The sequence below is a fragment of the Macaca thibetana genome, chromosome 9, assembly GCF_024542745.1.
Source record: "Macaca thibetana thibetana isolate TM-01 chromosome 9, ASM2454274v1, whole genome shotgun sequence".
Taxonomy (NCBI): domain Eukaryota; kingdom Metazoa; phylum Chordata; class Mammalia; order Primates; family Cercopithecidae; genus Macaca; species Macaca thibetana.
The window spans coordinates 118,928,900-118,956,595 of record NC_065586.1 but is presented as its reverse complement, the minus strand read 5'-3'; the positions used below and the strand labels follow the sequence as shown (position 1 = coordinate 118,956,595).

Genomic DNA, 27,696 nt, shown 5'->3' with positions numbered 1-27,696 from the left:
GACACGCATGCGCATAAACCAACTGGACTCAACGGAGTTCAAAAGGTGCCCACGAAGCGCGAAAGAGCCGAGCATGCGCACTGGCAACCCGCGCTCAGCCTCTGGAGACTATGCGCAGGCGCGGTACACTGCGCGTGGGCACCAGGGTGGTTTTTCGACGCCGGCGGTGGACAAATAGCAGGCAGCATGGACCACGGTTGCTGGGCGGATGGGGAGCATCTGTGGTCAGGTAGGCGTGGTCTCTTCGCTCTACACGATGTGCAGGACGGACTCCTGACCTTGTTCTCTCCCGAGTGGACGCCAGGGCCTTTTCTGGCTCCACTCCGTCGGGTCTGCAGCATTTGTGGCAGCTAGCGCGGCAGACACGCTGTCGATTCGGGTTAATTTTACTCCGAACTCTCCCTGCCTCCCTCACACACATTCTCGCGTTAGAGGGGAGTTGAGGTAGATACTGAACGGCGTTAGTGGTGGGTGCCGGGCCACACGGGCCTTTGCCAGTTGCCATCTCAGCTGATGCTCCCTGATCCTACGGCGCTGCCAGGACTGTGCTGGACGCCCTCGTGACAGAAATCAGAAGGCTGAGAAAGATCCCAGGTGTCTGGATGGAGCGGTCGCCTGAGGGAGTTTTCCAGATGCCCCATGGGATAGGAAGTGGATCTCGCCTCTTTTTTCCTTTTGTACTCCAGATGCATTCTAAGTTGTGTACACCAGCCTTTCTGTTCTTTATGCCCTGCCCATTGTAGTCATAAGTTAGCTTTGATACATGTTATCATAACTGGACAGTCTAAAGGAAAATAGGCTTTTTAGAATTACCTATCTGAAACTTCATGAGCAAGATCAATACTATAAGCTGGATTTTTGACTTCCTTAAATAAGGCGGAAAACCTACAGCATCTTGTCATCTCCCCTTTCTTTCAATCTCGTATGTTCAGTATATCACCCAGTCTTGTTTTACTTTTGGTTTTTAAAGAAAAACTGTCTTGTCTTTCTCCATCTCTGCCTCTGTTTTGAAATACTAGCTTTCATCGGAACAATTCCAGGAGTTTCTTTACTGGTCAATAGCCATTATCTCCTCACTTGCATTTCATTTTCTGCACTGCCCTCTACTCTTTTATCGATTGTCCTGGTGCTTGATGCTTTCTGACTGAATCGCCATCACCATTACTTTTTTTTGAGATGGAGTTTCACTCTGTCACCCGGGCTGGAGTGCAGTGGTGTGATCTCGGCTCCTGCAACCTACGCCTCTTGGGTTCAAGCGATTCTCCTGCCTCAGCCTCCCGAGTAGCTGGGACTACAGGCGTGCACCACCAGGCTCAGATAATTTTTGTATTTTTAGGAGAGACAGGGTTTTGCCATGTTGACCAGGCTGGTCTCAAACTCCTGGCTTCAAGTGATCCACCCGCCTTGGCCCCCCAAAATGCTGGGATTACAAGCGTGAGCCACCGCACCTGGCCACCATTACTTCTTAACAGACATACAAAGCCCTTTATCCTTGGCTTATGCCTGCTTCCTAGACCCACCTGCTTTTGTACATGCTTTTCCTTCTACCTAGAATGCCCCTTCTTTTGGATAGCAAGAAAAATCCTGTTCATCATTTAGTGCCAAGCACAGCCTTTCACACTGTTTGAGAATTTGTCAGTAATTTCTCTCTGCTACACTTAGAGTTTTTAGATACTATAATTCTCTTGTGGTATGGAGCTTTACTAAATAATTCTCACGTTTGTTTTCCCAATCATCTGTACAGTTGTTGAAATTAGGAATTGTTTTGTGCCTAGTAGAGATTGAGTATAGGTTTGTTGTATGGAATTGATAGAGATAGCAATAGAGGTTGTTTGGGAACTCTATCACAGTATGAGAGGAGTAGGAAGAGGTGAAACTGGCAAATTCAATCTTATTTTCAAAGCTGAAAAAACTGCAAAAGTTAGTGAGAAAATTATGACAGTGAAAGAGGTCTGAGCTAACCCACCCCTAATCTTTCCTTGATTATTCTTGGGCTTTTGGGACATTTAGGCTGTAGTTTAAATTATAATAGGCCTTCCCCCAAACTCAACTGCTTTTGCATCAGGCTGGCAGGAGGAGAGGAGCCTGGGTCCTGCTAAGGTGCAGACATGAGCTATTATCAGTCATTATTCAGAAGGTTATAAGATATGCAACTTCCCCCATTATTCCTGCAGATAACACCACTATTGCAGATTGACCTTTTGAGATATCTTTTCAGGTTTTTTTGCATGTCTGACACCCACCATTCCTACGGCCCCACCCAGAAGTGATTCAATGCGCAAGAGGACAGCTTCACCCCTTATGATTTGATCTCTGCCCCAACTAATCAGCAGCAAGCCTAGTGACCTCCACCACTTCCCCCAAACTGTCTCTGAAAAATTCCTAACCTATAAGCTTTGGATGAGAATGATTTGAGTACTAAATCTGTCTCCCTCATGGTGTGGCTGGCCTCATGTCTATTAATCTCTTTCTTTACTACAATGCCATGGTCTTTGTGTTGCAGGCAGAAAGAACTCTTCAAATGGTTACAAAGCCAGGGTGTTGTGCTGGTGCCTAGGTGACCTCAATTTTAATGTAATAAATTACTCTTGTCATGAATGGCAAATGGTATTTTTTGCTTTATTTTTATTTTTTCACTTGAAATAAAGAATAAAGCATATCTTTGAAATCATTCCACCAATATCACAATGTATTTTTTTGCTTGACTGTTTTAAAGAGAAATTTATTACATATAACTTGTTGTAGAATTTAGAGTAGAATCATATATGTATCTACTGTTGCTAACAGAGTTCCTTTGCATAGTGGCAATCAAACACTTTAGTCCCAGGACCTTTTACCCTCAAAATATTGAATATTCCAGAAAGTTTTTGTTTTTGTGTGCTATTTCTTAACACTTCTGGTTTCATCTGTGACATGTAAACAGCTTAGAAGTCAATCACAACTGTCCTCACAAGAAAAAAGCTGAACAAATGGAACATTAACAGCCTTTAAAATATCCATCAGATAATGGAGGTCACAAAGCAAATGGCCACCCCAAAACTGGATAGGCAAATGCTGAAAATCACAACTGAGATCAGCATGCTAGGAACAGAAATCCTCATGAGGTAGTAAATGGTAGGAACACTTAAAATGGTCATTGATGACTTGCTGGAGACTGAGTGTGAATTAGCTTGAGAGTTAGAAACTCCTGGGAGACCACTCATATGGTGCCCTTACACTTTTGGGAGTTTTACCTTTCAGAGCTGCAGCAGATTCTTAGGACAAGGATTGGATTAAAACTCCCTCTTGCTTTGTGCGGAAGGAGGGGGCAAGGTAACCATTTTGAAAACTGCCCTCAGCATTTTCCCTAAAAAAGCCTTCTCTCAAGGGAAACTACTTTACCAGAGCCTCATCTGTTCTAGGGAAAGGACAATTAGAAGACTCCAGCCCCCTCTAGCTTTCCCGTTGTTAGTGGTGGTGAATCTGCAGGGGGCCGCAGCAACCTTAATTCTTGTCAGAAGAAAGAATTCGATCAAGGGTCATAAGGCAGAGTGAGAGACCAAGGCAAGTTTTAGGGCAGGAGGACAAATTTATTTAAAAGCTTTATAAATGGAACAAAAGCAAGTAAAAGTACACTTGGAAGAAGGCCAAGCAAGTGCCTTGAGAGATCAAGTGCGTGGTTGGACCTTTGACTTTGGGTCTTGTATGTTGACAGGCTTCCGGGGTGGCATTACTTCTTGCCTAATTCTTCCCTCAGGTGGGCGGTCCGCATTCTTAGTGGCGTGCCAGCACTAGGGCAGGGCCATATGCGTAGTGTGTTCACTGGAGTTGTATGCGTGCTTACTTGAAGCATTCATCTCTTACCCATTAAATGTTCTTAGAAGGTCATATACCAGTTAAACTCTGCCATTTTGCCTCTTAGTGCACATGCTTGAACCCACTTGCCCAACTCCTGAGATCTTATCAGCAAGCTGTTGATCGCCAGTTTCAGGGTTTTGTTAAATTAGGAGACTGCCTTTCCCTAGTGCCAGCTGTGACCCATTATTATCAGACTACATTTTATTTAAAAGGAGTTTCGGGGGAAACCCAAAGACAATGACAATGTGAAAACTCAAAGCAAGAATAGTAGATTGAAGCTTCTGACACCGATGACTACAGCAAACATTAAACACAGCCTAACTTCCAGCCAGATTGACATGAATCAAGTAGCCTGATTACCTCAGTTTCTATACATTCCTCCAGATATATTATGTCTAGCTTTCAACAAAAATTTACAAAGCATGCTAAAAGGCAAGAAAGAACAAGAGACAAAGGAGATATCAGAACCATTCTTACATATGATGCAGATTTTGTAATTCTCAAGTAGGGAATTTAAGGTAGCTATGATTGATATATTAAGGGCTCTAATGGAAAAGCAGATAGCAGGCAAGAGTAAAAGGGTAATGTAAGCAGAGATATGGAAACGCTAAGGAAGATTTAAAAGGAAATGATACAAGTCAAAAAACAGTGTGACAAATAAATGCCTTTGATGGGTTTATCAGGAGACTGGGCAGGCCAAAGAATAAATGAGCTTGAAGAACTGTTAATAAAAACTTCTTCAACTGAAAAGCAAGGAAAATAGAAAATGAAAAAGTAGACCATCCAAGAACTGTTGGACAGTTACAAAACTTGTAATAACATGTATAATGGTAATACCAGAAGGAGAAGAAAGAGAAAAGAGTGGAAGAAATATGTGAGACAATAATGGTTGGGAATTATCCAAAATTAATGACACCAAACCCGCTCTTAGAGCAGGAAGCTCAGGGAATACCAAGCAAGATAAATACCAAAAGGTCTATACCAGGGGTGTTCCTGGGCCACACTGGAAGAATAATTGTCTTGGGCCACACATAAAAGGCACTAATGCTAACAATGGCTGATGAACTTAAAAATTGCAAAAAAAACCCTCATGCTGTTTTAAGAAAGTTTACAAATTTGTGTTGAGTTGCATTCAGAGCCATCCAGGGCTATATACAGCCCGCAGGCCGTAGGTTTTTCAAGCTTAGTCTGTACCTAGGCATATTATATTCAAGATGTGGAAAACCAAAGTCAAAGAGAAAGTCACTGAAAGGAGCCAGAGGAAAAAATACATGCTATAGAGGAACAAGAATGAGAATTACATTTCTGATTAGAAACCAAGCAAGAAGGGACTGGAGTGAAATATTTACAATGTTGAAAGAGAAACCCCACCAACCTAGAATGTATCCGCAAGAATTATCTTTCAGAAATGAAGGATACTTAAAGATTTTCTCAAACAAAAGCTGAGGGAATTTGTCAGTGATAAACCTATGTTGCAATAAAATAAGTTCTTCAGAGGGAAGGAAAATGATCCAGGGTCATGAACTTGGATCTACATAAAGGAAGAGCATCAGAGAAGGAATAAATGAAGGCAAAATAAAATCCTTAATGTATATCTACCTAACAACAGAGCATCAACTATGTGAAGCAAAAATTGATAGAACTGCAAAGAGAAATAGACAAATTCACTATTAATGTTGGAGACTTCAACAACCCTGAATCAGTAGTTGACAGTTTCAGCATGCAGAAAATCAGTAAGAATATAGTTGAACTGAATAGTACCGTGTGTCCACTGGATCTAATTGATATTAATAGGACACTTCAGCAATAGCAGAATACACATTTTTCTGAAACACTTCTGGAACATTTACCAAGATAGAGCATATTCCAGGCTATAAAACACCCCTTAACAAATTAAAAAGAATAGAAATTATACAAAGTATGTTCCCAGATCACAATGGTATTTAATTAGAAATTCATAACAAAAATACTTGAAAAATCCTAAAATATTTGGAGATTAACAGACATGCTTCTAAAATAACACTTAGCTCAAAGAAGTTTCAAGAGAAATTTAAAAGTATTTCAAACTAAATGAAAGTGAAAATACAACTCATCAGAATTTGTAGAATTCAAGAAGAGCAGTGCTTAGAGGGAAACGGAGAGTATTGAGTACATGTTGGAAAAGAATATCTAAAATCAATTATGTGAGCTTTCACCTTAAGAAACGAGAGAGAGAAGAGCAATATATAGGCATACCTAAGAGATACTGTGAGAAATTGCTATCTATGGCAACTAAAGCCTTATGAAATGTATTTCTTCTACAATAAGACTTGAAAGTTGAAATTACTCCTTGATCCATGGGCTGCGGAATGGATGTTGTATTGGTAGACATGAAAACATTAATCTCCTTGTAAATTGCCATCCAAACTCTTGGGCATTAGTTAGCACTAATGTATTGAAACAAACATTTTTTCTGAGCAGGAGGTCAAAGCAGGGAGCTTAAAATATTCAGTAAACCAATGTGTTGTCATCCTGGTTTAGTTGTTCCATGTATAAAGCAAAGACAGAGCAGATTTAGCATAATTCTTAAGAGTCCTAGGATTTTCAGAATGGTAAATGAGTGTTGGCTTAAACTTGAAGTCATCAGCTATATAAGTCCCCAGTGACAAAGTCAGCCTGCCTTTTGAGTCAGAATCAGCTTTGAAGCCAGGCATTGACCTCTCTAGCTATGCAAGTCCTAAAGGGCATCTTTGTCATATAGAAGTCTGTGTTCATCTATACTGAAAATCCATTGTTAAATGTGGCCACCTTCAAGAATTATCCTAGCTAGAGCTTCTGGATAACTTGCTGTACCTTCTACATCAACACTTCCTGTTTCACCTTGCACTTTTATGTTATGGAGATGGTTTATTTTTTTAAATCTCATGAACTGACCTCTATTAGATTCAATCTGTTCTTATGCAGTTTCCTTACCTTTCTTAGCTTTCACAGAATTGAAGAGAGTTAGGGCATTGCTGTGGATTAGGTTTTGGCTTAAGGGAATGTTGTGGCTGGTTTGATCTTCTATCCAGACCACTAAAACTTTATTCATATCAGCAAAAAAGCTATTTTGCATTCTTATCTGTGTGTTCACTGGAGTAGCACTTTTAATTTCCTTTGAGAACTTTTCCTTTGCATTCCAACTTGGTAACTGTTTCATGCAAGAGGCCTAGTTTTCAGCCTATCTGGGTTTTCAACGTGCCTTACTTACTAAGCTTAATCATTTCTAGCTTTTGATTTAAAGTATGACGTATGTGACTCTTCCTTTCATTTGAACACTTAGAGACTATTGTAGGGTTATTAATTGTTATCATTTTGATATTTTTGTGTCTCAGGGAATAGGGAGGCCTGAGAAGAGGGAGAGAGATGAGGGAATGGCAGTCAGTGGAATACTCAGAACACAATTTGTTGTTTAAGTCTGCCATGTTATAGGGTCATGATTTATGGTGAACCAAAACAATGGCAATAGTAACATCAAAGATTGCTGATCGCAGATCACTATAACATATATAATAATAAAGCAAAAGTTTGAAATATTGTAAGAATTACCAAAATGTTACAGCAGAGACACAAGTAAGAACATGCTGTTTGAAAAATGGTGCTGATAGACCTTCTTAATACAGAATTGCCAGAAATCTTCAGTTCGCAAAACATGTAGTATCTATGAGGCACAGTACAGTGAAGCACAGTAAAACAAGGTATGCCTGTATACGTAAAGCAAGCAGAAGAGAAGACATAATAAAAATCAGCAAAAATCAATGAAATTGACAGAAAAAATAAATGAAATAAAAAACTGGTTCTTTGAAAAGATAGATAAAGTTGATAAGCCTCTGGGAAGGCTAAAAAAGAAAGAAGATACAAATTATTAATGTTAGAAATGAAAGCGGGACCATTAGTATTGATTCCACAGGCATTAAAAGGATAAAAAGGGAGGTCGGGCGTGGTGGCTCATGCCTGTAATACCAGCACTTTGGGAGGCTGAGCTGGGCAGATCCCCTGAGGTCAGGAGTTAAGAGACCAGCATGGCCAATATGGTGAAACCCCATCTCTACTAAAAATAAAAAACTAGTCAGGTGTGGTGACACACGTCTATAGTCCCAGCTACTCAGGAGGCTGAGGCAGGAGAATCGCTTGAACCCGGGAGGCAGAGGTTGCAGTGAGCCGAGAATGCACTACTGCACTTCAGCCTGGGCGACGAGTGAGACTCCATCTCAAAAAAAAAAAAAAAAAAAAAAAAAGGGTAAAAAAGGAATAATACAAGCAGCTGTCTCTGAATTTGATGACAGATGAAATGGATAAATTTCTTAAAAGACACAACGTGCCCAAACTTAGAAAGGAGAAATATATAATCTAAATAGGCCTATATCTAGTAAAAAAATAAAATTAATAATTACCCTTCCAAAAAATAAAGCACCAGGACCACATGAGTTCACTTGTGAATTTTCCCAAACATTTGTGGCAGAAATAATACAAATTTTCTGCAGTTTTATCCAGAAAATAGAAGCACAGAAAACACTTCCTAATTCATTATATGAGGCCAGCATTACCCTAACACCAAAGCAAAATAAAATCATTAGGAGAATGGAAACATACAGACCAATACCTCTCATGAACACAGATGCAAAAATCCTCAATAAAATATCAAATAGAATCCAACAAGTAAAAAAAGTATTATATATCAACACCAAGTGGGAGTTACTCCAGGTGTGTAAGGTATTCTTGTATGTTTCTCGTTCAATATTGAAAACCAATTAGTGCAACCTATCACATAAAGAATAAAAGAAAAAAAATCATATCAATAGATGCAGAAAAGAGGATTTGACAAAATTCAGCACCCATTCATCATAAAATAAATACTCAGGAAACTAGGAATAGATGGGAACTTCTTCAAGTTAATAAAGAACGTGTACAAACAACCTACAGCTAACATCATACTTAACAAGTATGTATTAGAATGGCTAAAATAAAAAAACAAAACCTGACAATACCAAATGATGCTGGTGGGTATGCATAGCACCAAGAATTCTCATTCACTGCTGGTTGGAATTTTAAATGGTACATATGACTCAGCAGTTGGACTCCTAGTTATTTATCCTGCTGAGCTGAACATCTGTGGGTACACAAAAACCTGCACATGAACTTGTATAGTAGCTTTATTCATAACTGGCAAAAGCTGGAAGCAACTAAGATGTCTTTCAGTAGGTAAATAAAGAACTGGTATTTTCATATAATAGAATATTATTCCATGATGAAAATAAATGAGCTGTCAAGTAACAAAATGACATGGAGAAACCTTAAGTGACCATTGCCAGTTGTAACAAGTTAGCCTTAAAAGGCCACATACTATATGGTTCCAACTATGTGACATTCTGGATAAGGCAAAACTATAGGAACAATTAAAAGAACAGTTGGCAGGGTCTGGCAGGGGGAAGGGAGAAGGGTAATGTTGAATAAGTGAAGCATGGGATTTTGGGGGCAAAATTAATCTGTATGTGATACTATAATGGTGGATACATGCATTTGTCAAAACCTGTAGGACTGTACAACACACAGAGTGAGAAAACTGAATATAAATTACCGAACTTAGTTAATATATTAATATTGTCTCATTAATTGTAACATGCACCACAGTAATACAAGATGTTTTTTCTTGTCAAAGTTACTTTTATTAGTAAAAGTATAGTACCTAAATATGTATACAAAAGTTACTCAAAAAATCCTTCATTTTTCCTTTGCTGGTGAAAAGTAGTACACACAACAGACCTCAGTGATATTATGCAACAGTGACCCATGCTGGTGTAGAATTCTCACAGCTTTTTAGGAGAACTTTTAAAAAAGCAAGTGAAATATGTAATACCTGATTGTTTTAACTCCAAGGAACTGTGGAAGTATGAAGAAGCTAAGGTTCTTCATTATTCATCAATACCAAAAGTAAAGTTGAAAATTTGAATTCCTATTTGACTTTCTTGTATTAAATGATCAGAATAAAATTACTGTAATGCTAAACATTTTCAACAACTTCATGTTTTTCACTCTTGCTTTCTACAGTGAACATGTGTTGTTTCAGTTGGCTCGGAATCCCTTTCCCTTGGGGATGAGCTTCACCGCTTATCCACTGTGATTGTGGCAGGAGTTATCAGTGACAATGCATGTGACCCTGACCTGAACAAGATCATGGGCCCTTGTCCCTTTTTCCACAGGGACTGGTACAATTGAAGGGCAGGTGATCCAGGGAAGACCAAACTCCTTTTGTAGGATTTGTGGACCCTGGAAAAGGACATTATCTCTCTCCTTTCTAGATCATAGATTTTAAGGATGTGGGCTTGTAGTTGACACTGGCCCAGTATGTGGAGGGGGCCAGCCTGAAAATGAAACCAGGAAATGGAAAAACAGTTAGGAGATGTTGGTAAAGAGCCCTGGCAACAACATCCGAGGCTATGCCTATGGATGGTAATGAAGTTTTGAGGTTGTTACTTCAGTGAATCAGTGCAAATGAAGTATTCGCTAAGGAATTAAACACAGAACTAAACAGGACAGACTGAATAAAAGAAAATAACAGTATATGTGAGCAGGGGAGAGGGCCATATGGGAATTCTGCCCTATCTACTCAATTTAAAAATAAACAGAAAACTGTTCTAAAAAGACTTTTGAAAGCTCTGTAGCTGATTCGAATGCACATACAGTTTGCTAACCACTAGTCTTGTGGTTTATAGCCTGCCTCTGCAACCAGATTTGCTGAGTTCAATTCCTGGCCCTTTTCCCTGCTAACTGTATGGCCTTGGACAAGTTCTCAACCTCCATATGTCCATGTTTTCCCATTTGTTATTGCCTCCATTAATAAAATGGGGATGATAATAGTGTTACCTACCTCATGGGGTCTCTTAAGAGAATGAAATATCTAAGAGCTAGTGCCAGGCATGAAATCATCAATCAGTGTACTGTCAGCTATTACTTTGTGATTGTGGATGTTACTGTTACCTGTAGGTAGGAGCAGCTGAATTCTTTCCATAGAGATTCTTTAACATGGCCAAAAAGCTACATGTCCTGGTGATAAGACCAAATGCCTTGGCTTAATGGAAGTGGGAAAGATGGTTCTTTGTCTCTGGTCTTTCCACTATTCAGTAATGGTTCTCATTGAAATTGAGCTCAGGTTCAATGCTTCATGGGCTTCCTTTAGGCTGTCCCCTCCCAGGCTGGCCCTACAGCTTGATTTGCCTAATAGAGACCACACTTGGTACTAAGAAGAGTTGGCCACACAATGAGTGGGAATATACCTTCCACAGGTGATTCTTACACAGTCATTTAGCTAAATACCATCAGCAGTTGGTTTCTCCCATTTGGACACCTGGAGAGAAAAGTAGTTATGATGTCTCTATGTATAGTCCTTAAAGAGCAAAGAAAATATAAAGCAGAAGGAACATTGTTATACTAGAAGAATTCTTATTTGCATTTGTGTTAAAAAAAAAAACCCAGTTTGTAATGAAACCTGACTTATTCTTTATAATCTCCATATATAATGCAACAATCATTTTGCTTATTATTGGCTGAAAAGTCCCTAAAAACAAAGGCCTTTTATTCATTTATTTTTAGTTAAAAATAACTCATTTGAAGAACAGTACATGTTTTTTTAGAAAAATAAGAAATACACTGAAAATAAAAATAATAAAATGTCACAATCCCAACCACTTATAGACAATCACTGTTAATAACTTCATGTATTTACTTTTCTTTTTTCTCTTCTTTCTCCTCCAGATTTCTAAAATGCTTATACTTACTGAGTCTTATTCTAAGGAATATGAATATTGAAATGAACATGAGAGACGGTCCCTGCTGTCATGGCATTTATATTCTAAATATGGGAGACACATGGTAAATAAACCAAAGTTAAATTGTCATTGCTCTTTAGAATCTAATTAAATAAGGTGATGAGATAGAGGGTGTCTTGTAGGTGGGGGTTCAATAATATGGCCAAGGAATGCCATTTTGAGAAGGGGAAATTTTAGCAAAGACATAAAGAGGAATGCACTCAGGTGTGACATGGCCTTGGGGAGGGTTTGGTGCATGTTAGGCAAAGAAGCAGACAAGGGTTAAGGCCTTGAGGCAGGAAGCAACTGGGCATGTCTACACAATAAGGGGAGGAGGGCCAGTGTGGCTTGAATGTCAGTGAAAGGAAGCAAGATGGGAGGAGGTGACAGGAAAGAGAGGCAGGTAAATGGTCAGATTATGAAGGTCTGTGTAGGTCAGATAAGGAGTTTGGATTTTACTCTAAGATCAATGGGTACTGTTAGAGCAGAAAGATGATACGGCTGACTAGTTTTCAAAGAATGTCCAGTGGCTCAGAATGTGAGCTCAGCAATGAAGTCAATGTATAAAAATTCACTGCTCCTGTATACCAGCAATGAACAATTAGAATTTGAAACTTGAAAATAATACTGTTTACAATAGCACTAAAAGTTAAAGAAGCATTTAGGTATAAATCTAATAAACTTTGTGTAGGATCTGTATTCTGAGTATTATAAAACATTGATGGAAATTAATCAAAGAATATCTAAATAAGTGGTGATAGTCCATGTTTGTGGATAGGAAAATCCACTGTTAAGATGTCAATTCTCCCCAATTTGGTCTACAGATTCAATGTAGAAAGTTGTTGTAGATAGCTACAAGTTGATTCTAAAATGTATACGAAGAGGCAAAGGAATTAGAATAGCCAAAACAAACTGAAAAATAACAAAGTTTAAGGACTCACACTATTAATATTAAGACTTATTTTGAAGCTACAGTGACCAATGCAGTTTGACACAGATTGGTGGAACAGAATGGAGAGCCCAGAAATAGATCCACAAAAACAAGATGATTTTTGAAAAATTTTCAAAGGCAAAGTATTTATGAACCAATTGGATGTCCATGTGCCAAAAAATGAACCTCAACATATACCTCATTTACAAAAACTAAAGCAGTATGAATTGTAGACCGAAATGTAAAATATAAAACTATAAAACATATAGAAGAAAATAGAAAATCTGTATGACAGTGGGTTTGGCAATGACATTTTAGATATGACAACAAAAATATAATCTGTGAATAAAAGGATATATTGGAGTTTATCTAATTAAAAACTTGCTTTATTGAAGACACACTTAAAAGAACAAAAAGAAAAGCCATAGACTAGGAGAAAGTATTTGCAAATCACGTATTTCATAAAGGACTTATATCCAGATTATATTAAAGAAGAAACTCTAAAAACTGAATAATAAAGTAAATACCTAATTTCAAGAAATAAGCAAAAGAGCTAAAAAGATACTTTATCAAGGAAGGTATCTACCAATAAGCATATGGATGGCAAATAAGCATATGAAAAGATGCTCAAAATTATTAGTAATTAAATAAATCAAATAATAACAGCCAGATACCACTTCAGATGTGTTAGAATGACAAGCAAGCAAACAAAAAATCCTCTGACATTATCAAATGCTGAAGAGTAAACATAGCGGCTAGAATTCAATTTCATTGCTAGTGAGAATGAAAAATGATACACCTACTCTATAAAACAGTTTGGCAGTTTTTTATAAAGTCAGACATACACTGAATACACAACCCAGCAGTTCTACCCTTAAGTATTTACCAAATGAACTGAAAACTTACATTCACACAAAAACTGGTATGGGAATGTATTATAGCAGCTTTTTTATACTTGTCAAAACCTGGAAATAAATCCACATGTCCTTCAATGTGTGAATGGATAAACTGTGGTCCATTCAAACAGCAGAATATTACTTCACCATAAAAAGAAACTATTGATATACAAATATTAAATGCATTTTCCTAAGTGCACAACACCAGGTCCAAAAGGCTAAGTATAATATGATTTAGTTTATATGACAATCTGCAAACCCAAAACAAAAGGATGGAAAATTGATCCGTGGTTGCCAAGTGGTGGCATATAGGGGAGAAGTTGACTGTAGGGGCCACAGAAGGGAACTTTTTAAGGTGATGGAACTGTTCTTTATGGTACAATTGTGGACAAATACCTGATTCCGTGCATTTGTCTAAAACCCATACTACTATACATCACAAAGAGCAAACTTTACTGTGCACAAGTTAAAAAAAAAGTCAGATCAAAATTTTGGGTGGAAGGGGCTGTGCCCAGACAAAATACAAACTGCCGGGAGTGTTGGCAGCTGATGGCTCTCCGTGCCACTGCTCTCCAGGAATTCAAGACAGTTGTCTTGAACAACTTCACAGACCGTCCTTGAACAACTCCTCATCCAGTGACTAGTTGATATAGGCATATAAAGGTCTGAGCACACTGCCTCAATGGGGCATCTTGGAAGGGCCAGCCTAGCCTTAAAGTCTTGGAGAATTGGTGAGAACCTTTTATTGCAGCTGCTTCATAGTTCATTGACTCTTCAGTCCTGCTTCCCTCACCCCTCACAGGGGTGGATTTTGTATACACTCCCCAGAGAGCCTCCTGTACACAAGCCTCTGTGTCAGTCTGTTTTCCAGGTTCCTGACCTATGACAGTTGGTATAAGAGTATGTAAGGGAATGGCTCTGCCATTGCACCCTGGCAACCTTGCACCTTTCCACCCTTCTGGCCATGCAAGACGAGGCCTGAACCCTAGTTAATCTGAAGCTTGGTGGAATGCCTTTGATCCTCCAGGATCAAGAAGGATTTGAGAGGCTTGTAAGGAGCTGCTACAAGGCCATCTCTCACTCACCATCTTCTCTCCTCTGGGAGGCTTTCAAAAGTCAGTTCCTAATGGCTGCCTCTGTTCTGATAAGGTATAAAGCTTTCTGCCATGCTTCCATGAGAATACAGCTTCAGAATATTAAACCACTTAGCTTCAGTCTATAATTGGCTCCTTAGCAACAAATTATTCCACAACTCACATCACAGTCATCCAACCTGTTTTGTTTGGTGTCATCCTATTTGGAGTGTGGAACAGGGATTGGGACGTCTTTGGCTAATCTCTCTTTTGGTGTCTGAGTACTAAACCGCCTGAGTCAAGAAGTGGATTACTGTATCTTTACTAGGAGAATCAGTCAGGTCCTGCCTTGTCGTATGTGTGCTATCCACTTTCATACGAAAAATGCAGAGAGACCAAGGATGGCCAATTCTGTGGGAGCCTAGTCCTGAGTCCTGGAAGAGGAACTGCTGATGGAAACCTGACGTCTGCAGGAAGAAAAAAGCATCTTTCCTAAGGAAATTTAATATATTGCCAGATCCCTAGAGGAACCATGTTCAGATTTTGCTCACAGAAGTCTGTTGCATAACTGCCAGGGAAGGTGGGGTGCCCTGAAGCCTTAGTACACTCCCTCTGTAGTCTCTGGGGAGCACCAGCCCAAGGGGAACTTCTCGCTGGTACCGAGGACACCATGTTTAGAAGGATTCAAGGGCTCTGTGTGCCCCACAGACAGTAAGGGCTACCCGGGTAACCACTCTGTGATCTTCCCCCAGTTCCTAGAACTTTCCTGCTTCAGGACCCAAAGGTGCACATTCAAGAATGCAGGAGGAGTAATCTGCTGTGGGCACAGGTGTGCATGGGGAGGGATGCGCAGGGGCACAGTGGAGCCATCCTGAGCATTCAGAGCCAGCCTTGCCAGTGCCTGAGTAGTTGTCAGCTGGTCAGCAGGCACTGACATGCACTTCCAGCCCATTTGGGGGACATAAAAGTAAACTGATAATGTTTTCTTTTGTTCCTTTTTCAAGCTTCAGTTTGACAGTTTAAGGCCTAGATATGTGAGTTTGAAGGGTCTGTACTTCCTCAAGAGCTTATAACATTGTTTTTGTTATTAAGGCCTCAAAACTTGACTGGAGGCAAGTCTGAATGATGAGTGCTTTGGAGAACATGACAAAACTAGAGAAATACAAGGAGACGGATACTTAAGTACCATAAATACACAAGTACAGCAAAACTGCCTTTGTAGAGCAGAGGTAAAGGTTCCCAGTGTTGTACTGATAATTTGAGTTTTATAAACTTATTTAAATGTAGTAAGAGAAATGACCAGTTGTGAAGTGTAAATGGATTAGATAGCAATTCAATATTTATTGCTTTGAAGACTGACTTATGTAATAGCAAGAAAGAATCGTGAAAATTCAATTGCAGCAAAGCTCGTTGACTTCATGTTTTGGACCAAAATGGTTCCCTTTTATAAGTGGCAGCATAGTAGCCTCATGGTAGGCAAAGTTCTCTGATGACCCCCAAGGTTCCAGCTCCCCCATGCAGATATCCTGTATATTCCTATCCCCTAAAGGGTAGGCTGGACCAGGGAATATGATGGAATGTCACTCTTGTGTCTAGGTTACTAATCAGCTGACTTTGAGCTAATCAAAATAGAGATTATCTGGGTAGATCTGACCTTATTAGGTGAGCCCTTTTACAGAAGGTGGGTGGAGCATCAGAGACAGAGCATCAGAGAGAGGCTTTCCTCCCAGCCTGGAAGGAGAAGTAAACTGCCTTGGAGTGAGAGGGCCTGTGAGTGGTGGCCTGTAGGAGCTAAGAGTGGCTTTGGGCCATCAGCCAGCAAGAAATAGGAACCTCATTCCTACAGTCACAAGCAACCAAATTCTGTTTGTGTCCATCCAGTGAAATGTAAATGCAGGACTGGGCCTGGCTCTGGGGGCTGGCAGCTTAGGGACATCATGAGACCACTGGTGTTTAGAGGTGGGAAGTGGAGGGAGGGGTATAGTGGCTGAGGGAAGCAGCAGTAACCCAGGGTGATTTTTCTCAGTCCAGGTGAAATGAAGATCGATCTGTAATCACTGTCTACATCTCTTTGCAACATGCAGTGGGTCTGTCCAGGGGAGAGGGAGCTGGAGAAGGAACCTTTGGGGCCAGTAAGAATGCTTCTGCAGTCCTGATTTAGGCCCAGGGAAAGAAGGAGAGACCCCTGGAGACTCCCCAGCATGGCTAGACTGAGACTGAGGCCTCAACACACTGGAAGTGGGAAAGATATTCAGATACTTTTGCTGTCTGGTCTTTCCAGTGTGAAAGGCCGTTCTTGTTGGGATTGAGCTGCAGAATCAGGGCTTTATGGACCTCCCCTAGGCTGACCCCTTGAAGGCAGGCACTGCTGACTCCCCACGCTGACACTCTGCTTCAGCAGGGTCATTCCTTGCAGCAGCAGCCACAGATGGTTCAGGTCAAGAACAGCAGGAGAGGTTGCTTGTTTGCTACACAGGGAACATCGTTGGCACTGCCTGCTTAGCTCCTCATAGAGGATATTTGGCTTTTCACAAAGTAAGCCACCACAAGTTGGGTGTCTATCCATATAAACGTTGAGACTGCTGGTCTTGGGACAGAGATTATAGTTGGTTTTGGTCTCGTCCTGGTTACTGCCCCTGTGCTGATTGTGTCCCTTTCTAATGTGCCATGGCAAAGATGTGAGTCACTTAACAATGAGGGACATCCCTTCAAATGGGATACCTGGACACTCTCTGCTTCCGCAGAGGCATTCCTTGCTGTGGCAGCCACATATGGTTCAGGTCAAGAACAGCAGGAGAGGTTGAAAGGCAAAGGCATGTTTGTGTACACTCTTGGCTTTTTTTACCTTCTGGCTTGGGGCTGTGAGCTTGTAAATAAAATGTTCTCAGCCTGGTGGCTCTGTGTGTCAGCACTGCCTTGGTGTCACTTTAAATAATTGAGTTTCCTATTGGGTGTTTAACTCAGCATGTTAGCTGAGCTCTCCCTCTGTCTGAGGCACTATAGACTGAAAAAACTGACAAGCTGAATGATCTCCCCTTTGCTGAGCTACAGAGTTCTTGAGCTGTTCTCTTTTCCCTTCTCCAGTTGCCTAAGAGATGGTGAGATGGGAAGCTGCACTTGGAAGACCCTGGAGGATGCCTGACAAGAGGATGTCTGACCCATGATGAAGTTGGAGCTCTTTTTGAAATGTTTCTTGCCCTTCCTGGAGCAGAGGAGCCATTATGTATGCAGGTGAAATAAGATGAACTGTTACTTCTCTTGAATCATGTGAGTATGGAGAAGAATGCCTCCCAAGAAATGAGAAGCTGGTTTGACAGACTCAGTCTTGTCACATTTTGTGGAATTTAAGCCTGCGAGTTAGACGGCAGATCCCAGAGCGCAGTGCATGGCAGATTGTGACCTTCCTTGTCATACCTGCACCTCTCGGGGATCTGCATGGATCACCTAGACAGGCACTGATAAGGTAGAACATGCTAATCCATCACTAAGTTTGCAGTTTTTTCTCTTTGGTTCTTTTAAAACTGATTTTACAGTCATAAAGTTTTGGAAGGAATGATTGGATGAGAATATGGGAGATGGGAAGAGAGGTGTAATCTGGTTCTGGGACATATAGTAAAATGTGCCATTTAGATTTTACAAAGACACAGAAACTATCTTCAAACCTTGGCAGTTCATAAAATCTGATTGCATGTTGTTCACCACAATTTTTATTTCTCTGAGAATAAAGGATTCAGTTAAGGAGATCCTCGCTCTGGGACAAAACCCAGCTCTTTTCATGGCAGTTGCCAGTGCCATAGCAAGGTCCCCATCTGCACCAAGAGTCTGAAGGTAAAGAGTTTTCCGGGAGCAGAGCAGAAAGAGCTGTGGAGGAGGCACAGAGATGGGAACTGGGTCAAGTAGGGAGCTCACAGGCTTATGTAGTTTTGGATCCAGGATGCTTCTGTCTCCAGAGATGCAATTTAGCATGCTTCAGGGCGTTTGCAACCATTTGACTCAGGTGTTAGTCACAGGATGGGCAGTTTGCAAATAACTGACTTGGGTAAAAGTCCTTGTGGATATGAATTACAGAGAATTTCCATAGAGAAAAGGCCAGCCCCTGTATCAGGAATTGCATTTTGCAAAGTTGAACTCACTGATTCTGAGCACAGTTGCTGCCTACCTTTTGCCGTCTGGAACACATGGCCCCGTTCCTCTCAGTACTCTTGAGTAGTCACCACATGTGAATCATCAGTGAGATATTGCTTTGAATGAAAACATCAACACAAAAATCAGCCCCTTCCTTAGATAAAATGCAGCTAGATTTATTTGCAGATCTTTCAGCTGACAGCCAAAATCACAGCCTTTGAATAATAGAGTTAGGGGGACTGGGAATGGGGAACAACACATCATTTCAGAAGGTTCAGGAAGGCTGGGGGTGGAAGAGCATTGGACTTGGGAAGCAGGAGATGGAGGGAAGGATTATAGAACCAGGTCCTAGTTTCTTTGCTGCCAGTTACTTGCTGTGTGACCCAAGGGAGTCACTTCCACTCTCTGAGCTTAGGTTTCCTCATCTTTCTTTCTTTTTTTTTTTTTTTTTTTTTTTTTGACGCGGAGTCTTGCTCTGTGCCCCAGGCTGGAGTGCAGTGGTGCGATCTCGGCTCACTGCAAGCTCCGCTCCCCCGGGTTCACGCCATTCTCCTGCCTCAGCCTCCCGAGTAGCTGGGACTACAGGCGCCCGCCACCTCGCCCGGCTAATTTTCTTGTATTTTTAGTAGAGACGGGGTTTCACCGTGTTAGCCAGGATGGTCTCGATCTCCTGACCTCATGATCCGCCCGTCTCGGCCTCCCAAAGTGCTGGGATTACAGGCTTGAGCCACCGCGCCCGGCCAGGTTTCCTCATCTTTCAAACAGAGGTTTTAGTTATTGCCACCTGGTTGTCTTCATTACAACTCAGAAAGATATTACTAAAACACATTGGAAGTAGTTAAATGTTGGTGACTTATAAGCAATGTAGAAAGTATGCATTCTTTTTAATCAATGAAATAATATTAGTCAGGGTTTAACTGCTATGTCTGAGTCACTGCACTGTCTAAATTTAGAGGTTCAGTTGGAGAAAGTGATGAGTGCCAGATTGACAAGATTCAGATTTCAGTCAATGATCATAACATGTGCCAGCACCTAATAGGTTGCAGGTTCTCTGATACCTAGGGTTGCAGAGCTCCTGCCCTCATGGAGCTCACAAACACCTTGAAAAAGCAAACTTTAAATGCACAAGCCCACAGACTATCAAACAGCAATCAAGTAACCACAGAAGTAGAAGGAAACCGAGAGATGAAGTAGTCACCCCCATGGTGAGGGTCCACAGGCCCTAGCTCCTTAATGATAACTAAGCTTATTTAGGGTTATATCCCTCTGAACCCAAGTAGGGACTACAGACATCTGCTACCACACCTGGCTAATTTATTTTCATTTTCATTTTTAAAATTTTCTGTAGAGATAGGGTCTCACCATATTGCCAAGGCTGATCTCAAACTCCTGGGCTCAATCCAGTCCTCTTGCCCCACCCTCCCAAAGTGCTGGGATTACAGGCATGAACCACTACACCTAGTCAACAATTCAAATTTCCATATAGGCACAAACAAAGGGCATGGATACATAGGGAGAGGACAATTAACACGAGAGGGAGAAAGACGGAAATCACTGAAGGTTTTATAAGAACGTGGCATTTTATTGAAGTCTTGCGGGATGGTATTTCAGCAGATAGAGGAGGTGAGGGACAGGGAGGGCCATCTAACCAGGTCAGAGGCATGAAAATACATGGGGTGTGGGGTAACACAGAGGGAGATGAGGCTGGAAAGATGTTATGTGGAGATATGGGCTGGATAACACATGCGAAGGGCCCAGGGTACACAATTTAAGGAGACACTCATTTTCAGGATTGAGCAAGTGTAGGGTTGGTGCAGAGGCTGTGGCTTTTAAGTAGAGGACTGATTTAAAAATTTCACATATTAGGGGAAGAGATACTTTTATTCTTCCTAAGTACAACTAAAATCCATGGATATTATATAGAAAACAAACATAAGGCTTGAATAGGTGGAGAGAAGAAGGAAGGCTAGCTAGGGACCTTGGGATCAAAGTAATAGCATGGCAGTGAGTTCCGTAAGTTTTGTTTTTTGTCTCAGATTCCTAAACTTGGAGCTGAAGAATTGAGCAACTTGGAAACACCAATGGGTTCAGACAAAAGAGCCCCAACAAGAAACTAGTTTTTCTGGCCAAAAGACCAGGAAATGGGCAATTCAACAAGAGAGAAAACTTTTAGACAATAACTTCTGCATTCTAGGCAAACACCGTAGAAAAAACTATGGCCTTATCCCAACTCCACCAGCAAAGACTGAGTAGAGAGCTTAGAAGTCTACTATTACCAAGCAGTAAAGAAGTATCCCAAAGCACCCCTCCACCAGGGTGGTGTCAGAGAAGGATGAATAAAGAGCAGAGACTCAACTCTGACCCCTGTGGTATCAGTGGAGACCCCTTGGGGAGTCTGGATTTCTTCTCTGACCCAGTAGGTAATGAGACAACTTTCCACTTAACTTCTGGGGTGGCACCAGAGGAGGCCTGGTGAAATTTCATGACTTTTATTATCTCATAGTGGTAATAAGGCCAACTCCACTGCAGTGTCAGTGGAGACTAAAATATAAAGGGATTTTCCTGTAGTCTTCATTATAAGAACCAGGTGAGCTCCTGTATTGGGGGAAACTCCAGCCCCGATATTCAACGTGGGTTCTTTTCTATTTCCGTAAGTGTCAGCTGGTCTGAGAAATAAAGGGAAAGAGTACGAGAGAGAAATTTTAAAGCTGGGTGTCCGGGAGAGACATCACATGTCAGCAGGTTCCGTGATGCTCCCCAAGCGGTAAAACCAGCAAGTTTTTATTGGCGATTTTCAAAAAGGGAGGGAGTGCACGAATAGGATATGGGTCACAGAGATCACGTGCTTCACAAGGTAATAAAATATCACAGAGCAAATGGAGGCAGGGCAAGATCACAAGACTACAGGATGGGGCAAAATTAAAATTGCTAATGAAGTTTCGGGTACACATTGTCTTGATAACATCTTACCAGGAGACAGGGTTTGAGAGCAGACAACCAGTCTGACCAAAATTTATTAGGCGGGAATTTCCTCATCCTAATAAGCCTGGGAGCACTACAGGAGACCATGGCTTATTTCATCCCTTCTCCTTTGACCATAAAAGACAGCCACCCCCAAAGCAGCCATTTCAGAGGCCTACCCTCAGGGGCCATTCTCTTTCTCAGGGATGTTCCTTGCTGAGAAAAAGAATTCAGCGATATTTCTATTTGCTTTTGAAAGAAGAGAAATATGGCTCTGTTCCGCCCAGCTCACTAGCAGTTAGATTTTAAGGTTATCTCTCTTGTTCCCTGAACATTGCTGTTATCCTGTTCTTTTTCCAAGGTGCCCAGATTTCATATTGATCAAGCACACATGCTCTACAAACAATTTGTGCAGTTAACGCAATCATCACAGGGTCCTGAGGTGACATACATCCTCCTCAGCTTACGAAGATGATGGGATTAAGAGATTAAAGTAAAGACAGGCATGGGAAATCACAAGGGTGTTGATTGGGGAAGTGATAAGTGTCCATGAAATCTTCACAATTTATGTTCAGAGATGGTAGTAAAGACAGGTGTAAGAAATTATAAAAGTATTAATTTGGGGAACTAATAAATGTCCATGAAATCTTCACAATTTATGTTCGTCTGTCATGGATTCAGCTCATTCCTCCATTCGGGGTCCCTGACTTCCTGCAATACTCCTGGAGATATGACTCATGAAAGGGAGCCACAACCCAACAAAACAAAACAAAAAACAAAACAAAATTTGGCCCTCAGGAGTTTTAAAATATTATGCTAGTCCCTATTCATCATCCAGGAAGACATCAGTTACCATGTAAGTGTTCTTACTAGTTGCTGGCTCTGGCAATGGCTTCTGCTCCTAAGCTGAGATTCTCTGTATTCACCTCTCTCTTTAGTTTTGGTGGTGGCTGTTTGCCCTGTGACCAGTTTTCTGGTTGACTTAAGAGTTGTTGATTCTTCAGTCAGTTTATTCAGCTTTTTACTTGTGAATATGGGAATGATGACTCCTAAGCCCTTCACATGCTGGCACAGAAACCGGAAGTCCTGTGTTCATTTTTACCCATTTATTTTTCTTTCTGTATTGCAGTTTGGATAATCTCAACTATATTCAAGTTCACTGATTCTTTCTTCTGTCAATCCACATCTGCTATTAAGCCCTTCTAGTGAATTTTTCATTTCAGTCATTGTAGTTTCCAATGCCATAATTTCTGTTTGGTTCTTTTTAATAATTTTTATCTTTATTGGTATTTTTTATGATGAGACATTATTTTCATATTTTCCTTTAGTTTTTTGGACATGGATTCCTTTGAACATATTTAAAAGACTTTAAAAGTCTTTTCTAGTAGGGCCAATGTCTGGGCTTCTTCTAGAAAAAGTTTTTATTTATTGCTCCCCTACTCCTTTATGGGCCATACTTTCTTATAGGCTTTTTGGAAAAGTGGACATTTAAAATAATATAACGTGGCATCTCTGGGAATCAGACTCTTAACTAAAACTTTTCTCTGATGGAAACAAAGCCTGAAAAGGGGAGATTGAATATTACATGGCTTAAGAGAGTATTTAGACATATCTACTTCCATTGGTGCTAAAATATATCTGGAAGTGGAATGGAATTCAGAACTCCATGAAAGAGAGCTGGTGTCCAGAGTGTTGATGTCACACAGCCTGTGTCCTGATTGGCACAGAAGTTGGAACTAGATTGTGGATATCCATTCTGCTAGCTCTACTGGAAGACTGCTTCTAAAAGCGAGGTCTTCAACTTTGGATGTTAATCATTAGAATTTTCTTTCTCAAATTAAAAGTTTGAGAAATTCCTGATAAGATGTCCCGTTCCCTAAAGTTTACTTTGATTGTAATTTTTTTTTACTGTTGGCTTTCACCCAGCCATGAAGAGTTAAAAGGTGGTAAGTATGCTTTGGCAGTCAGATTGTTTATTCTTCTCCTCTGGCTCACTTTTTCCCAGTTTCAGAAAGTTAAACTAATTTTTTATCTCAAATGGATTTCTTGGGAGAATTTAAGATTTAGGAGGAAAAATGTCAGTTGTCAGAGGAAGAATTGTAAAGTTCTTTTCCTAAAATATGCATCATTTACAAAATGGATTTGCATATTCTCAGTATTGTTGGGACAGTAACATTTGAAAACAGTCATTTCCACAGAAGAGCTTTGAGCCTGACATCCAGTGAGGGGTCATTTCTGACTCTGAAAATGAGTATAGCTCAGGAGGCGCAGACGCTGGGGAGTGATGCCATCAGCTCCACTGCAGGCCTGCTTGTTGTTGCCAGCTGCACATCACACCTGTGAAAGGGAACGATTCTTCCCACTGTTTGTCCTTCTGATAGCCTTCTCTCTGGACTTTGCATTTCCATTCCTTTTCATTGACAAATGGACTTTTTTTTTTTCTTTTTTTCCATCTCTGGGCCAGCTTGGGATCCTAGACTGCCCTGGGAAGACATTTGTGTTTTACACACATAAGGATCTGTGTTTGGGGTTTCTTCCTCCTCCCCTGACATTGACATTGCTTGGTGGTTGTGTGGGGAGGGAGGCCACGTGGGCTCAGTGCTTGCTTGTACTTCTCTGCCTAGGTACATCGAAGTCTTTTGACCTCCGTACAGTGATTATGCTTGTCATTGCTGGTGGTATCCTGGCAGCCTTGCTCCTGCTGATAGTTGTCGTGCTCTGTCTTTACTTCAAAATATACAACGCACTAAAGTGAGTCACATGTTCAAAATAAACAATGCACTAAAGTGAGTCACATGGAGAAAAGGGGATAGATAACACTCCCTTAATGGGATACCCGGGCTCCCTGTTGGAGCAAGGTCATTCCTTGCTGCTGTGGCCATACCCCTGGGTGAGGTCAAGAAGAACAGGCAGCTTTGTAAAGGCAAAAAGACAGCTGAGTCTAGCTATATTTTTTCTTTCTGGATGGGGTGGTTAGAATGTTCTCAGCTTGGGCCTGTGAGTGTCAGCACTGCTTGGCTGTCACTGGATCTCACTAAGTTTACCATCAGGTGTTTAATTCAGCACCTTGGCCAAGCCTTCCTCTGTCCTGGGCACTGCAGGCTGCAGATTCTGTTGGGGAGACTGCGTGAATGAGCTCTGCCCTGTACTCATGTGGAGGACGGGCTGGATTGATCTCTTCTTGCCTGAGTTGGGAGCTCTCAGGGTATTCCTCCATTTGTTTCTGGTGGCCTTGGGGAAAATGACTGGGGCTCTAGATCTCAGGGACAGCTGACCTGTGTGAAAAACCTGGGGGACAGTGGACAAGGGAGGGTAGATCAGATAAGAGAAGATTGCATTTTTGGGGAGAAGACCCTTTAAGTACCAGAAAGATTGGTTGTCAGATGCAATTGTGTCCCCATTCTAAGGAGTTCACAATGGCACATCCCGGAGCCCAGGACACAGCTGAATGCAGCACCTTCCCATCATTCCTGCATCTCGGGGGCCTGCAGTGACCAGCTGGGTGACCTTGCTTGCGAATTCACTCACCCTTACTTTTGTAACCTCAGTTTACGTTTATAGCAATCATAGGAGAGGAAAGGATTGGAGAGGAACTTGGGACAGGGGAGAGAGCCTTAATGTAGGACTGGTGTTAATGTTTCACTGGCTTCAGCACTAAACTTCCAATACCCCCAACAGTTCTAACAAAAGGACTGAGAAGAAAAATTCTAAGCCTATGCTTTGTGTGTGTCTTTTCTCAAGAGCTGCAAAGGACCCTGAGGCTGTGGCTGTAAAAAATCACAACCCAGACAAGGTGTGGTGGGCCAAGAACAGCCAGGCCAAAACCATTGCCATGGAGTCTTGTCCTGCCCTGCAGTGCTGTGAAGGATGTAGAATGTATGCCAGTTTTGATGCCCTGCCACCCTGCTGTTGTGACATAAATGAGGGCCTCTGACTTGGGAAAGGTGGGCACAAAAATCTTCATGAGCAATATTTCTTTCTTAGTAGATTGTTTTGTTATTCAAATCAAGTTCTAGAGTTTTTATGTGAGATTATATAATTTACAGTGTTGTTTTATATACTTTTGAATAAATGTACACTATTAAAAATAATCCTCTTTGCCGCCAATATTTTTTGATTATTAATTATAAACATTCTTTGTTTAAATATATTTATTACTCACTTTGGAATGTGGCGGAAATTAGCTTGTAGCATTGCAATAGAAGAAAGAGAATTGGAATAAAAGTGTCCAGCACATCTCCCACCCGAGAAGGAAAATGCACACTGTTCTTATGACGTTTCCAATTTCCGCCCAGCTGATCTCGTCCAGCTGGAGTCACTCATTTAGCTCTCGTGAGAGCTTGGATGGTTGACATCCACCGCAGAAAATGGTGTCATGTCCTGACACCTGTCCTGTTGTCCTGTCCATTTATCCAAGACAGTGAGAGGAGCCAGGCAGGATCTCCCTGTGTTAAAGTTGTCTGACCTGTGTAAGATAGGCCTGAGCTCAGTGACCTCAAAAGGACCTTTTGAAAACCAGTTTCATCCTACTGCAATCCCCAAATCTCCAGAGCATGTGACTCCTTCGTGGATCACGGTAACAGTGATGTGTGTTGATCCAGCCATCAACATCTTCAACTGTAACACCAACCACCAGCCAAAGGCCAAAGCCCAGACTCCCTGACCACAACAGGTGACAGGAAGCACCACTCCCCATTTCTACTCCCAGCTGCCTTCTGTTCCAGCTCCTGCGCTTGAGCCTCCTGGAACCCCTTTCTAAGCATGATTCCCCATCTGTAACCGCATGTCCACTCCTCTCATGAACTAAACCCTTGCTTGTGACTTTCACATGTATACTGAATGTGAAGAATTATTAGCTAGTAACAGATGGTAATCTACTAAAAGAGGGTAAAAAGGAAAACAGAAGTCGCAAATGAAGGAAACAGCTGTGACATCTAGGCACAGAAACGGGCCAGATGTGGGTGGAAAAGCTGTCTGTAGAGGCCGAGCACTTCCTGGAGGCTGAGCCTCCAGCCCCAGCATGCTTGGGAAGAGGCCAAATCCGGGCAGCCTCCAGCCGGAGGTCACCTGTCCCCCTTAAGTTTCTGGGCACTGTCTCCGTCCCCTGCCTTTGATTTTCTCTTGTCACCAGCAAGCTCTGACAGATGGAGCACATACAAATCCCCTGTTACCACACACAGTGGGTGGCCCAGTGCCTGGACCCAGGACGCCTGTGCCAGGGCCTCCCCATGTGGGTGATTACTCCTGGTGCAGGTATTGCAGGGGCTGTGAGGGAGGCAGGTGGGACAAAGGTCTTCAGGATACCCCCATTAGCAGGAGGACAGAGCACCACACATGGGTTTTAGAGCCCTATGGACCCAGTTCCCATCCCAATTTGGCCTTCACCAGGAGAAGTCCCTTTACTCATCTGAGCCGCTGTGTCCTTGATGTGAAGTGGGGACTTGCACAGGTGACAGGGAAAAAGCAGTGAGATGATGCAGGGTGACCCCACAGCACCCCATGGTCCCCAGGAAATTGCCAGAGGCCTCAAGGTGGCTTCTCTCCTGACTGGACCTGGAAGCCTGGGTCCTTTACCAGGGCCACCTGAAGAGTGTGGCCACGAAACTCTCACACTCAGTGGAGATGGATTAGGGATGTTGGAGATCCCAGCCATGGGTGACAAAGAGGGGTTCAGAGGGAGAGCCCAGGGTAGGGGTGGGTATTCATGGACACAGCTGCAAGCGATTAGTAACCAGAAGGGTCCCCAGTCTCAAACACCTGTGCCCTGCTAACTCACCCCAGGACACCCAGTCCTGCGTCATCCACAACCAGCCCGGGCAGACAGGAGTGGAGCAGAGCCAGGCAGGGGCTTTGGGGAATGTCCAAGCTCCTCCTGAGCATCCCAGATGCTGCCTTTCCCCTACAAGGACCCAACAAGGAATGGATCCCCTGGGTCACGGCGTAGGACTGTGCTCTCCCTAGGGAGGTGTCCTGGGCTTCAGCACCGTCAGAACAACACAGAGGGGCTGACGGTAGCCAGAAGGTTTCACCCTAGGAGACTCAGCCTACAC

At 41.9% G+C, this 27,696-nt stretch overlaps 1 protein-coding gene across 5 annotated transcripts; it reads left to right on the top strand.

Moving 5' to 3' along the window:
• The first annotated feature begins 69 nt into the window (after nucleotides 1-69).
• FAM24B (family with sequence similarity 24 member B) lies at nucleotides 70-25,737 on the top strand. Of its 5 annotated transcripts, none has more exons than XM_050803161.1 (4): nucleotides 70-229; nucleotides 17,645-17,827; nucleotides 24,271-24,397; nucleotides 25,388-25,737. In XM_050803161.1, exons 3-4 carry the CDS (start codon nucleotides 24,306-24,308, stop codon nucleotides 25,578-25,580), a joined length of 285 nt encoding a protein of 94 aa, XP_050659118.1. In that variant the 5' UTR covers nucleotides 70-229; nucleotides 17,645-17,827; nucleotides 24,271-24,305; the 3' UTR covers nucleotides 25,581-25,737. The 5 variants fall into 5 exon arrangements, 3 of the variants coding, with proteins under 3 accessions (XP_050659118.1, XP_050659119.1, XP_050659117.1); XM_050803162.1 differs by lacking the exon at nucleotides 70-229 and adding an exon at nucleotides 15,661-15,789; XR_007728647.1 differs by lacking the exons at nucleotides 70-229; nucleotides 24,271-24,397 and adding an exon at nucleotides 15,661-15,789 and having other exon boundaries at nucleotides 25,388-25,500.
• Nucleotides 25,738-27,696: the final 1,959 nt, after the last annotated feature.

Bases quoted from the DNA above. Each gene is read 5' to 3' on its own strand.
- FAM24B (XM_050803160.1), top strand. From the start codon at position 23,511: ATGTCCCGTTCCCTAAAGTTTACTTTGATTGTAATTTTTTTTTACTGT. The intron at 23,593-24,270 runs GTAAGTATGCTT...TTCTCTGCCTAG, and splicing joins CCATGAAGAGTTAAAAGGTG to GTACATCGAAGTCTTTTGAC. The intron at 24,398-25,387 runs GTGAGTCACATG...TCTTTTCTCAAG, and splicing joins AAAATATACAACGCACTAAA to AGCTGCAAAGGACCCTGAGG.